Raw genomic sequence first — 14,328 nt, forward strand, 5'->3', positions numbered from 1 at the left:
CCCCAGACCCCACGCCCAACGCCCGCTGCTTTGACCTAAACACCATCCCTGGGGGCTCCCTGGCCTTGGCTTTTCCTAAAGCCCCATTACACCCTCAGGGAAGACAGCTGCTGCTTGGCTGGGAAGATTTAGAAGGTCCAAGAGGCAAGGTGGGGGGGTGGGGGAAAACCAAGACCCTCCCTCTTCCAGGGAGTGTTTTAAAGAAGCCAGGCTGGTTCAGGGGTTAGATCCTGGAGGGGTGGCAGTGGTCTTGCAGGACTTCCGGAGCTCAAGAAGCCAGGAGCGGGGGTAGGGGGCGTGGCCCGGTGCAGGGGGCTCCTCCTAGCACGTGGGGGTCTGGCCCTTGCAGCTGGGCCGCCAGTAGTAACGCAGGTGGTTCTTGTAGGTGTCCAGGTTCCGCTGCAGGCAGAGCGCCAGCTCCTTGTCACAGGTGCACAGCTGCTGCTCGCACCAGCTCCCCTCGTCAGCTGCGGGGTAGAGGAGGAGGGCACTTAGCGTCTATCCTTTCCCCAGCCGGGGCAGGGGTGGCTCAGGACCCCTGGAGGGAGATGCTGATGGCAGCTCAGCCTTGCATGGCTTTTGGTACCCTTGCCAGCTACTCTGACTCTAGCTCTGTGACCTTGGGCGCGGGCCATGGCCTCCCTGTGTGCCATTGCTCCTTTGTTTATTCATCCCTTCAGAAAACAGTTGAGCACCTATCCTGTGGCAGGCCCTGGGGGGAAAGGACTGAACAGAATGGTCACGTGAGGTTCACACTCCCCTGGGGAGGGCAGATATCAGAGAACCACAGAAATGAGTGCCAACAACTGTGCTACCTGGGAGTGAGGAACAATGCAGGGGGCTACGAGATGGGAAACAGGTGGGATCTGACTCAATGTCAAGAGCCATTTGAACTGAGATCAGAAGGGTTTGTGGAGGAGGGGACTGTTCCAGGCAGGTGGAACAGCATGCACAAAGTCTCTGGGGAAAGAGGGACCACGGTGCTTCAGTTTCGTGATCTGTAAAATGGGGGTAAGAAGATCTGGACCTACTGTATAGCACTGGCAACTATACTCAATATTTTGAATAAACTATAAGGGAAAAGAATCTGAAAAAGAATATATATATGTATGTATGTATAAAAGATTAAAGCAAGAAGGCAAAGCCCTCAGCACAGAGTAAGTGGTCAGTAAATGTTGACTATTACTGTTTTTATTGTTAATTTCTCAATTAACAGTGACAGCTAATGAGCCCATTCAACTCCCAGCCCTGGGACCTGCCACCTTTCTCTGTGCATGGACCCAGGGGCCAGGCGACCTGGGTTACAGCCCAGGCTTCGTCATTTACATCTGTGTGACCCTGAGCAAACAGTTCACTCTAGTCTCAGTTTCCTTGTTTGTAAAATAGAGATCACCAGGGTGGTCTGCCTCCTGGCTGGGCTGCTCTAAGGACGAATGATGATGAAAAACTTAACAGTAACCTCGATAGCCTGTAATTTACTGAGCATGCATCTGCAGCAGGCATCTGCAGGGCCCGTTATGTCTGCTCTCATTTTAGTTCTTGAATTGACTTTATGGAGTAGAATACTGTTATCTTCCTGAGTTTCCAGAGGTGGTTCAGAGAAGTTAAGCAATGTGTTCAAGGTCACACAGCTGGTCAATGGTGGGTCAGGGATCTAAGCTGAGGTCTGCCAGCCTTCCAGATCCACAAGGGGTCAAAGCCCCTATTGGACCTCTCCATACTCCTACCCCCATTCCTGCCTCTCCTCCACAGCCCAACTACCGCCACTGGACACATGAGAAAAACACAGAGGTTGAGCAGCTTGTGCATGGCCACACAGCATAGTAAGGCAATGCAGGCTAGAACTCTCTTCCTCGGCCTCCAACTCCAACCCTGAGGCCTGGGCACTCACAGCACTGGATGTTCCCCTGGGAAAACTGGTAGCTGTAGCGATCCAAGTGAATATTGCATTTGTGGTACTTCAGGTGATGGCAGCAACAGTCATGGATGTGGCAGCACCTGGAGGGAGAGGACACGGCGGGGGGTGGTGATGAGTCCTTGGCCAGCTCGGGTCTCTGGCTGCCCCTGCCCCAGAGCAGAAATCGTGTGCCTGTCTTGGAAGAGTCAAGGCCTGCAGGGCCTAGTCTTCTTTCTAGCTAACTCTTATTGTTTCCCATGTACCAGGCACCTCTTCTATCTATGAATTCTCTCTTAAGCCTTTTGACCACCCTATGATGGAGGTGCTTGCATGATCCCCATTTCACAGATGAAGAAACTGAGACTCTGGGAGGTCAAGCCACTTGCCCAAGATCACACAGCCTGTAAGTGGTGGATGAGGGAACTGACCCCGGGCCTGGCTGGCTCTCATCCCTCCTCTGGTTGATCCCTAGGGTTGCTGTGAAAACCAAATGCGATCATGGCAAAAAGAGGTAAGACTTTTAAAAAACAACGTTCAAGGGCACTGGGAAGTGTGTGGGTGTTCTAACTAGTTTGGGGCTGAGAGTACAAGGGGGCCTTTAGAGATTCTGGGGAACCCTCCAGAAGGGCTGGGGCTGGATTGGAGCTCAGCGCAGTTCCTAGCACATAGTACCAAATGAATAAATGGATGGAGAGGAAAGGGGAGGGTCCCTGGGTAGCGGCAGGGCATGATTGGGAGGAGTTACCAGTCTGTGGCATCTTTGGGTTGGCCTTTGCCACCAAATCCGCAGTGACAGCCATAGAACAAATAGGAGAAGATGGGTCTCTTCCCCGTCACTCGTCTGATCATCTTGTTCAGGTCCAGTATCCCGCCCTGGGCTGGAATCACACCTGTCAAGGAGCCCAGCCACAAGGAGAGGACATGAATCTAAGTGGAGGCCAGTGGGCTGCAGGCCTGGCACCTGGATCAAGCCAATGACCTTGGATAATAAAATGACAACAAACACTAAGGCTATTGAAAATATAATGATAGTTGGTGAGTGCTTACTGTGCATCTTTTCATCTAGTGACGTATTGACTCCATCCATCCCATGAGATAAACACTTTTTTTTAAAATAAATAAACTTTTTCTTCTGGTGTATTCTAGATGTATGGAAAAGTTGCCAAGATCATACAGAGAGTTCTTATATATTCCTCATTCAGTTTCCTCTAATGTTATTATCTTCTTAGATAATCGTGGTATATTTATGAAAACTAAAAAACCAACATTGGTACAATAAATACTATTTTTAATCCTCATTTTAGAGATGAACACACTGAGGCTCAGTAACTTGCTCCAGGTCATAGTAGTTGGTAAATAGAAGAGCCAGGATTGAAACCCAAGGCAGTCTGGTTCCGTTCTCTGTCTCTGGGCATTGAGTTCACATTCTATAATAGGAAGACACCTTTCCTCTTACACTCACCCCAGCCCCCCAGACTCCCAGCACAGCCTGTAGAGAAATCCACACATTGAACAGCATGCATGGCTCTCGTGGGAAGCAGTGTGATTTAGAAATCAATGATTTTCTTTTTTTTTTTTTTTGCGGTACGTGGGCCTCTCACTGCTGCGGCCTCTCCCGTTGAGGAGCACAGGCTCCGGACGCGCAGGCTCAGCGGCCATGGCTCATGGGCCCAGCCGCTCCATGGCATGTGGGATCTTCCCGGACCGGGGCACGAACCCGTGTCCCCTGCATTGGCAGGCGGACTCTCAACCACTGCGCCACCAGGGAAGCCCCAAAATCAATGATTTTCATGGATATTTTTCATTACAGTCATGATATCTGCTGGTTAGAGTTGATCATAAGGGGAACTTATTTTATTGGGAGAGAGGAATACATTATGTTGAGTTAGGAGAAATAAAATATATTAAGTCAATGAATTCAGGGGAGAATTTGGGAGAAACAGACAAGGTAAGAGGGGACTGGAATGTTCCTGTGTGCAAGCTGGGGAGATGATCCAAGAACACAGATGGAGCCCAGAGTCTCAGGGAGACTGTGCTGGGGAGGCCCCCTCGGGTGACCCTAGTTTTGGAGCCCCCGCCCCGCCAAGTAAATGATGTTTTAATGAAAGTGCTACACTCAAATGAAGTAAGTAGTAAACAGGGATGAGCCCCAGATTGGGGAAGGTTGGGATGGGAAGAGGTGGGGTTGGGATGAACTCAGGCAGCAGACCAAGGGTTCGATCACAAGCAGGGTGCTTCCCTTGGGCTGCAGGTAAAAGTGACTGGTGGTGTCAAGGACTTGCAGGCAGGTCGTGTCCCCAACATGTGGGAATCCACAATGCCACTGCTGTTTGCCATGGTGCTATAGCTGTACAGGTGTTAAAGAGAAACCTTGCTAAGTTTTGACCATCCTAAGGAATGACCCCAGGCCCTCTGGAATTCCGGATTCGGTGATAAGGCACCAGAAAGCAGCCCACTGCCAAGAGAGTTACCGTCCACCCTGGAGGCCAGCCAGGGACCTGAATTCAGAATCTCGCCTTTTTGCTGTACCTCTGTCCCCCCTAAGTCTAGCGCTTTCCATTTCAGCTTAGAAATAGCCATACAAATAAACCCACACCTGAATGATGCAGCTGTTCTTTGCCAGGCAAACATTGAATTCAACTTTGATCCAGAATGCTTTCGGGTGGTCTTATGTCTCACAATTTTACAGTGCGGTCAACCCAGCCATGGGAAATTGAGGAGCTCAACTTGCGGTCATGAGGGCTTCGGGCACTGGCTTAGCTTGACAGAAATACCTGCCTGGGTTGCTTTTTCCATCCTCAGTTGACACTGAGGGGGATGGAGCCCTTTCTCCCAAGGGTTAGCGGCAGTGGCAGGAGGTGACATCACTACTATCTCGTGAATGTGCTGTGTGTTTACAAACTATTGCTCGCTTACAAACTATTGCTCGCTTACTATTACTTACACTTGCTAAACACTTTGTATACGTTATCTCATTAGAGTCCTTCTAACAACCCAATGAAAAGAGTGCCATTGTGCCCACTTTACAAATGAGGATATAGAGGGGTAGGGGGACTTGGCCAAGGTCATACGACTGGGAGGTGATGGGCCAGTGTCTGAACGCAGGTTCATCTGTGTATTTTATCTCTACACTGTATTGCCTCTTTGCATCTGAGAGATGAATTTCTGCAGCTTGATTGCAATTTTCCTAATGGTTTTTACTGTAACCTTGGAGATGTGTTCCTCTTGAGAGTTTGGGAGTCCCCAAAATAACACAAAACCACATTTAAAAATGCAGATCCTTGCTCAAATCACATACTTTGAGATGGATCAAGAAACAAAAACGCCAGTTTGCTAGCAACCAGATTTGTACATTTGATCTGCTAAAGATCGGATGGAAACTGCCCCATTTCCCAACGGCCAACAGAACCCTCTTCCCAGGTTCAAGGGACATAATGAACATGAAAGAGTTCTAAAAATGTAGAGTGCTGTACACAGGTAAGAGATTGCTATTATCTGGTCAAAGGGACAGAGGGGAGTAGATCCATTTCTGTAATTTGTGTCTGCAGTGCCAGAGGCATCAGTTCAGCTGGACCCCACTTTCTGTAGTTTCCTGCCTTCGTATGCCACACAGCTTGGCCGTCCAGGGCTCTCTGGCCGAAGCCACTGTTCCAGGGGACTGACAGCAACTGACGGTTCCTCGCAGGGGGCCAAAGAGTTGGGGACCACGAGGCCAGGGCAGTGAGGATCAGAGCAGCAGCTCAGTTTAGGAAAGAGATATAGGGCATCTCCGCTTCCCTCCCTGCCTTCCCAGCTGTGGGTCCTGTCCCCACTTACCAGCAAACACCACCAGCGTGCACAGCAAGGCAAGTCGCATGATCCCAGCACAGAGCAGTGGAGGCAGCTGCTGGAAGTCCCCTTCCATGCTGGCAGCCCTTAATATCAGATGCAACCCTACCAGAGCCTGCACGTACTCCTCCCAGCTCCAGCTCTGGACGAGGTCACTCATACTCTTTGTTTCCTCTTTTCTGGCAATGAGGAATTTTATTATTTTTGTTTCTAATATCTGTTTTTTCAACTTTTTTTTTTTAAGAGTTTTTAGAATTTGGCTTTTCTTCTTTTCTTTTAAATTTATTTATTTATTTTTGCTGTGTTGGGTCTTCGTTTCTGTGCGAGGGCTTTCTCTAGTTGTGGCAAGTGGGGGCCACTCTTCATCGCAGTGCGCGGGCCTTTCACTATCGCGGCCTCTCTTGTTGCGGAGCACAGGCTCCAGACGCGCAGGCTCAGTAGCTGTGGCTCACGGGCCAAGTCACTCTGCGGCATGTGGGACCTTCCCAGACCAGGGCTCGAACCCGTGTCCCCTGCATTAGCAGGCAGATTCTCAACCACTGCGCCACCAGGGAAGCCCTGTTTTTTCAACTTTTTGATTGCAGAAGAAACAAGTTCAGCACAGAAGATTTGGAAAACATAAGCGATTAGAAGAAATTTAAAATCACTTGTGAATCCATTCATCATCATTAATTTTTTTTTAAAAATTGACATACAATGTGCAAATTTAAGGTGTACAACATATTGATACATTATATATTATAATATGAGTTGTCATTGTAGCAATAATTAGCACTTCTATCATGTCACATAATTACAATTTCTTTTTGTGGTTGGCATAATTAAGATCTAGTCCCTTAGCAAATTTGACGATTATAATACAACATTGTTGTCTATATTCACTGTACTATCTCTAGGACTTATTTACTACTTGTTGCAAGTTTGTACCTTTAAACAACTTTAGTCCTATCCCTCCCCATCCCCTACTTCCTGGTAACCACCATTTTACTCTCTGTTTTTACATGTTTGGCTGTTTTATTCCACATATAAGTGATATTATACAGTATTTGTCTTTCTCTGTCTTACATCTCACTTACCACAATGCCCTCAAAGTCTATCCATATTGTTGCAAATGGCAAGATACCCTTCTTTTTATGGCTGCATAATGTTCCATTGTGTGTATATATATATATATATATATATATACTCACATACATGACATCTTTATCCCTTCACCCGTTGATGGGAGCTTACGTTGTTTCCACTATTAACACTTTGGTGTATGTCCTTCTGGTTCTATTGCTATATATATCTTTCCACACTTTTCCCTGACCGAATTAGGAAAATGTTACAGGTAGTACTTTGTAGTCTGTCTTTTCACTTACTAAAATAACTTGAACATATTTCTATGTTGTTAAATATTCTCCTGCAGAAATGTTTTGAAAGGCAGCCTTGTATTCCATTATATGACTATGCTCTTCATTTAACAAATCCCTTATTCATGGGCATATAGGTCAATTTCGTACTCTTTTAGACCATACAGTGGTACAGTGAAAGAAATCTTTGTTGTTAAATCTCAGTTTCTGCCCAAAATTGTTTATAGGATCTACTCCTTAAGTGAACTTCCTGAGTCAAAGCACACACACAATTTGAAGGCAGTTGATGTGTGTTGACTACTTACCCTGCAGAAGGTCTGCCCCAGATTACAATGGGAATCCTAATGAGGCAAATGGTGTGGATCCAGCCCAACTAGGGTGGAGATGCTGATGGCAGGACACACATGGCATTACAAAGGGATGGTCTGCCACAAAGGCTCCACTGGTAACATTTCAGGGTTTGATGGAAAGTCCATGATACCAGAAATTGGGTTTCTTCCATGCCGGTCAGATAGCTGTTCAAGAACACAGTGCTTTGCTGCTAGCTAATCAGTCCACCCAAAAAAGCGAGACACTGCTGGGTATTCTCCCTCTCCCTCTCCCAGCCCTCTTCACTCTCTCTTTTAAATCTAATTTTCCTTTGTTCCTAGACTCAGTCACCAACTGATCATCTCATATGTGAGAAAGCAATCTGCATGCAAAATAATTAAGCAGCAAGTAAATGAAATGTCTCTGGCATATTCTTTGACACTCCTCCCCTCTGTGTGCTCAATAGTCATTCCCTTATACTCTTACCAATGTGGGACCTTACTGTACAGTCTTCTAGATCTGGGGTCTTGATGGGACATAGGGCTACTCTCCAGAGCCCCAGCTTCCCCCAAGCTGGTATCATTTCGGCAGGAGCAAAAGTAGCCAGGATCTCTGCTGCTTCCAGAATAGATGCTACAAAAAGTTCTCAAAATCTGCTGTCCCAGAGACCCCAGTGCACAGCTGAAAGGCTGAGTTTGAGATCAAAGGGAATGTGTTAAAACTCTGGCTTCTTCTCTTACCAGCTGTGGGACCCCGGGCAAATCACCTGACCTCATGAGCCTTGGCTTCCTCATTTGCCGAATGGGGACAATGTGGGGGCAACGGTCCCTCCTTCCTCTGATTGCTGTGGGGTTTAGAGAACACATGCACACAGCACACTGCACCAAGTCTCACCCACAGAGATGATGCCATTATGGTGACCACAACACGGGCTGTGTAGCATCACATGGAGATGAAGAGGCTGAGAGGTGGGATTCGAACTCAGGCTGCCTCCCCAGTGTTCCAGCTGCTTCACTGGGAGAAAGCTGCTCGGCTCCGTCTTCCATTTCCTCATGTGTGAAATGGGGCAGTGAAGCAGTGTTACTGAACCAAACTTGGGTCTTCTTGCCAGCATACAGTAAAGCCAATCTACTGACCTCGGGCTGTGGTGAACCAAAGTGCATCATTTATTGCAGGGTGCCAAGCAAGGAATCCAGGCTGCTAATGTTCAAAAGGCTTGAATTCCTCTGGTGGCTTTCAGGGAAAGGTTTTTAAAGACAGGATGAAGGAGAGGGGGTTGCGGGGTGTGTGATCAGCTCATGGACATTCTTCTGATTGGTTGGTGGTGAGGTAATTGGGGGTAAATCTCATTAACCTCTGGTTCCAATCATTTGGGGTCTGTTAATCCGCTGTTAATCCTATCCACTCTATCATCTCAGTGTATTTTTTTCTCCCTAGAAATGTGATCTGGGTTTTAAAAAAAAATATCTTCTGTTTCTAATTAACATGCTCAAGCTTTCCTCTATCTTCTTAAACATATAGAATATAGTTATAACAACTGTCATAATGTCTTTATCTGCTAATTCTATCATTTGCGTTGTCTCTAGGTCTGTTTCTATTGATTGCTTTTTTTTTCTTATTATGACTTTTAGGTCACCATTGCTCATTGTTATAGAAAATACTATGGGGAATTCCTTGGTGGTCCAGTGATTAAGACTCCGCAGGGGGCACTGGTTTGATCCCTGGTTGGGGAACTAAGATCCTGCATGCCTCACAGCATGCCCGCCCCCCAAAAAAAAGGAAAAGAAAAGAAAACACTATGATAATAAATCTTTGTCTATTTTTAAAAGGGGGTTTCTTTAAACTAGGTTTTCAGAAGTGAAACTGCTGAATTAGAAGATTGAAGCGTCTTAAACTTCTTCCTCTTTCTGAAATTGGTAGGAATTTTGAAACTCCCTTGCTTCTGGTTCCATCAGCAGCATATAATAGTTGGAACTGGTCATTTCCTGAGACTTGCCAGCAAGTCTGGATTTTTACTTTCCTGGAAACAGTGGGGAAAACACTTGGTGATAATATTAGGCCACAATCCATCAATATGTCCAAGTGGTGGACAGAAAGGAGCAGGAGAAGACTTAGACACTGAAGTGCAAATTCTATTAAGAATAGTTACCATCAGCTGGAGCTCAGAGAGGTTAGAAACCAGGCTAGCGTCATACAGCAGGTACGTGGCAGAATTTGGGTTAGAATAGAGGTCTGCCAGAGCTGCCCTATGTGCTGGGCACTGTCCTAAGTGCTCCACACATGGTAAATGTAAGCAGGTACTGCCCTAATCCCCATTTTACAGATGAGTCCTTTTACCCAGGGGCTACTTCCTTGCCCTCCCAACATAGATGGAGAAGAGCTGGTAGAGCCTGGAGACTGCTGCCCCCAGCCTCAGTGCAGAGAAGAAGGTAGACCCCCATCTCCTAAGAGACACCCCCATGGGGTGAGAACATGTCCTTTCAGCCAGTGACCAGAGTCCTCCACGTGATGCATCCCTCCCCGCAAAGCCCCATTTACTGAAATGATCCCATTGCCTGGATTCCATTCATGATGAAACCTGCCAGAGGGGGTTAGAGATGCAGCTCAGAATTACTGAAGGTTTGCAGGGGAAGAGGAAATTTAAAGAAGCTAGGCTTAGCTAGAGATTATCATACTAAGTGAAGTAAGTCAGACGGAGAAAGACAAATATAGGATACCACTTATATGTGGAATCTAAAAAAAAAAAAAGATACAAATGAACTTATTTACAAAACATAAACAGACTCACAGACTTTGAAAACAAACTTATGGTTACCAAAGGGGAAATGTAGGGGGAAGACACAAATTAGGAGTTTGGGAGTAACATATACACACTACTCTATACAAAATAAATAATCAACAACACCTACTGTATAGCACAGGGAACTCTACTCAATATTCTGTAATAGCATATATGGGAAAAGAATCTGAAAAAGAATGGATTTATGTATATGTATAACTGAATCACTTTGCTGTACACCTGAAACTAACACAACATGGTAAATCAACTACACTCCAAAATAAAATAAAAATTAAATTAAAAAAATAAAAAGAGGAAAACAGGTAAAAAATAATAAAGAAGCTGGACTTCCTCAGGGTCTTCTGAACTTCATCTCTGATACCATCTGGCAGGGGGCGAGGAAGGAGGGAGAGAGTTGAGATTCCTTTGTGGCGTAGTGACCCACTTTTCTCCACCTGCACCCAAGCAGAACTAAAGTAAGTGAATTAAACAACCAGAAACCACTCAATGTCTGTCTGCTGCAGAATGGTAGATGGCGTGATTACATCACATCGACAAACTACAGCTACACATAACAACCCGGGAAAATCTCACAAACATAATGCTGAATGAAAAAAGCTGGACACAAAAGAGTGCAGGTTGTAAGAGAGATTTATATGACCTTCCCAAATAGTCAAGCTAATTGGTGCTTTTAAAAGTCAGGACAGGGGCTTCCCTGGTGGCGCAGTGGTTGAGAGTCCGCCTGCCGATGCAGGGGACGCGGGTTCGTGCCCCGATCCCGGAAGATCCCACATGCCGCGGAGCGGCTGGGCCCGCGAGCCATGGCCGCGGAGCCTGTGTGTCCGGAGCCTGTGCTCCGCAACGGGAGAGGCCACAGCAGTGAGAGGCCCGCGTACCACACACACACACGCACAAAAATTCAGGACAGTGGCTACCCATTGAGGGGCGTGGTGACTGGAGGGGTTTCTAAGAGGGTTTCAGGGGTGCTGCTGATACTCTGTCTCTTTGGGTATTGGTTACATTGGTGTATTCATATTCTGAAAATTCGTCCAGCTGTTCACTATTGTTTCTTTTGGCGGCACCACACAGCATGTGCGATCATAGTTCCCCGACCAGGGATCAAACCCCTACCCCTCCAAGGGAAGTGCAGAGTCTTAACCACTGGGCCAGGGAAGTCCCCAGGCTGTTTGTTCACTTTTGATTTGTATATTTTCATGTATATGTTATACATCCATAAATTTGAGTAATAACAATGATAATTAGGATCCTGACAGTAAAAGCAAGTGGACTCAAACTTCACTAGGAAGTATTGGCTTGGCCAAAAAGTTCATTCGGGTTCATTTTCCCCGAATGAATTTTTAGCCAACCCAACACTTCAGATACCCTTCTAGATGATCACATATCCTTCTGGATGATCAGATAATCTTTCTAGATAACCCAATATCCTTCTAGGTGATCCAGTATCCTTCTAGATGATCAGATATCCTTCTAGATGTTCAGATAGCCTACCAGATTATGAACAACTGAAGTTGTGTAGTAGAAACAAATTTCTACTTTGATATCAGGCAAATCTGGCTTCGAATTCTAGATTATTCATGGCATTACTTTGATTACATTACTTCATCTCTGTGAACCTCAGGTTTCCCATCTGAAACTGGGGCCAATCACGCTTCCTCTGAGGCTTGTTGTCATGATTACAGGTAGAATGGTTGGCACACAGTAGGTGGTCAGTAAATGCATGGCACCTGGTGACCCCTCCGCCCAGGAGAAAAGAGTTTAAAGTTCTGACCTCCCCTCACACCTCAGGCCCAGAGACTCTTGCTTCTAAAGAATAGAGTTGGTCACAGAGCAGGGAATTTCCACTTTGACCTCTCAGACAAGTGGCCACAGAATTACTTTCAAAATCACTCAAAATCCCCCTCTAGGCAGCTTCAAGTTGGTCATTGCTTGAAGGTTCTTCTTGTTTTCAGACTTGGCCTGGGCCCCTGCTGCCTTCCTCAAGGTCACATCATCCTGGAAGGCAGCAGAGCCTGGGTGTTCAGAAGGGGGTTAGACAGGCCTGGTGTGGACCCTGACTCCCCCTCTGCTTTCTCCTCTGTTAAGTGGGCTGGAGGAACATGAGAATGTCCAGCTATCAGAGTTCTTGTGAGGATTCTGAGACATGGGGCAAGGACGGTGCTTGTTGCAAAGGGCAGGTGTGGGTGGGGCCTGGCACCACTTTGCACAAGTTGATTTGCGTGGAGGTGGTTTGATCTGCCTCAGGAGTTGGGGTGTGTGACTGTGGACACCAAGAGATTTGTCTGGTGGCTTTGGCCTGAACCCTGTGGAGAGAGCTCTGCAGAAACTCCAGGCGTAGGCTCTGGTCACTGGCAGGGGCTCTGCAGGGCACAGGGGACAGAGGGGTGCAAACGTGGTGCAGGATGGGTGCGGCTCTGAGGCTGGAGGGTAGGGAGACCCCACTGGGCCCCTGAAGGCCCACAGCTTTGGGGTGCTGAGGCCTCCAGGAACAGCTGCGGAGGTGGGTTTGGCGAACAGAGCAGAAGACTATGAGAGCCTGGGGTTCCCAAGGATCCCTTGGAGACTCCCAGAAAGAACGGCAAGATTTTACTTCGTGGGGACTTAGGGAGGGGCTGACTTATGTGGGCCAGACAAGAGGCATTTCTTACTGTTAATATGATTCCCCCAGGGGCCACAGCCTGTTGAGAGATGGAATATTTCCTGCCATATCAGTAAACAAAGGATGTCACGTCATCAGCGATTGCAGCCCCCCAACGTGAGCCGGTGAACCCTGAGAAAACTCAGGAAGGGAAGACTGCCTGCCATCTAGCAGCCATCAGACTGCAGCCACTCCCTACAGCGAGCCCTGAGGAACCTCAGGATGTGAAAACACAGGACACTGGCCTCAGATAGCTGAGGTGCAGATCAAAGGAATGATTTCAGTGAGCCCAGACTCCTGCATCTTCCCATACATAGAAAAAGTGCTAATTCCTTAACTTGGGATATCTGGTTTTCTTTAATTAACAGTAATCTTTTGATCTTCCTGACTACCTGTCCTTTGTTGCAAAACTCCTATATATTCTAGCTACCCACCTCTGGGGGAGCAGTTCTCTCAGGGTTACTTGAGATGCTGCTTCCAGGGCTTGAAGTCCTAAAAATTCCCACAGAATGAAACAGGACTCTCAACTTTTAGGCTGTGAATGTTTTTCTTAAGTCGACACTCTTGAGACCTGGTGGAAGGGTATACCCAAGAGACACATCATTCACTCCATAGGAAATAGCAATGTTTTGCCTTTTACATGAGGTCTTTAATCTCACCATGTGTATGGTGGGTATTGTCTGTCCCATTTGCAGATGGGGTTAGTGGGGCTCCGAAGGATCAAACCACTTCTCAGGCAGAGCTCTGGCCAGACCTGGTCTCCTCCCTTTGAAGTCTGATTCTTTTCCAGTGGGGCATCGCCATGGGCTATATGCACAATGGGTGGTGTTATGGGCTGAACGTGTCCTCCCACCCTGTAAAATGTATATGTTGAAGTCCTAGGCCCCAGTATCCTATATGGAGATAGGGTTTTTAAAGAGGTAATTAAGTTAAAATGAGGTCATTAGGGTGGGTCCTATTCTAACATGACTTGTGTCCTTATAAGAAGAAGAGATTGGGACATAGACAGATACAGAGGGACAAACCATGTGAAGACACAGGGAGCAGATGGCCACCTGCAAGCCGAGGAGAAAGGCCTCAGAAGGAACCAACCCTACTGATACCTTGATCTCCGACTTCCAGCTTCTAGAACTGTGAGAAAACAAAATTCTCTTGTTTAAGCCCCACACTCTGTGGTGCCTTGTTATGGCAGCCTGAGCAAACCAACACCGATGTTAAGAGAGCCCAGAAATAATAATGGATGCATAGGCAGGCTTCCTGAAGGAGGTGAGCAGCTGCTAGTCATTGCCCTCTTTCTTCTGCTTGGTCCTCTTCCCCTCCCCACAATGTCCACATGCACCATGCCTGCAGTAGAGACCTGGTCTGAGGGACTGGCCTGGTCCTCAGGCTGCTGCCTGTAACCAGGCTTTCCCTGACTCACAAGGCTGAGCCCAGCTTGTTGCCTCAGTTTCCGCCTCCATAAGATGGGAATAATGTCCTTTGATGTCTCCCTCCTCCAGGATCA

At 47.0% G+C, this 14,328-nt stretch overlaps 1 protein-coding gene across 1 annotated transcript; it reads right to left on the reverse strand.

Moving 5' to 3' along the window:
* Positions 1 to 321: 321 nt before the first annotated feature.
* LOC309800421 (group IID secretory phospholipase A2-like) lies at positions 322 to 5,770 on the reverse strand (the record flags this gene model as incomplete). The annotated part of the gene is made up of 4 exons (XM_082614515.1): positions 5,714 to 5,770; positions 2,643 to 2,787; positions 1,892 to 1,998; positions 322 to 467 (listed from the first exon to the last, which is right to left on the reverse strand). Exons 1-4 carry the CDS (start codon positions 5,751 to 5,753, stop codon positions 322 to 324), a joined length of 438 nt encoding a protein of 145 aa, XP_082470641.1. The 5' UTR covers positions 5,754 to 5,770.
* Positions 5,771 to 14,328: the final 8,558 nt, after the last annotated feature.

This window comes from Mesoplodon mirus, assembly GCF_964341445.2.
Source record: "Mesoplodon mirus genome assembly, chromosome: 3".
Classification (NCBI taxonomy): Eukaryota; Metazoa; Chordata; class Mammalia; order Artiodactyla; family Ziphiidae; genus Mesoplodon; species Mesoplodon mirus.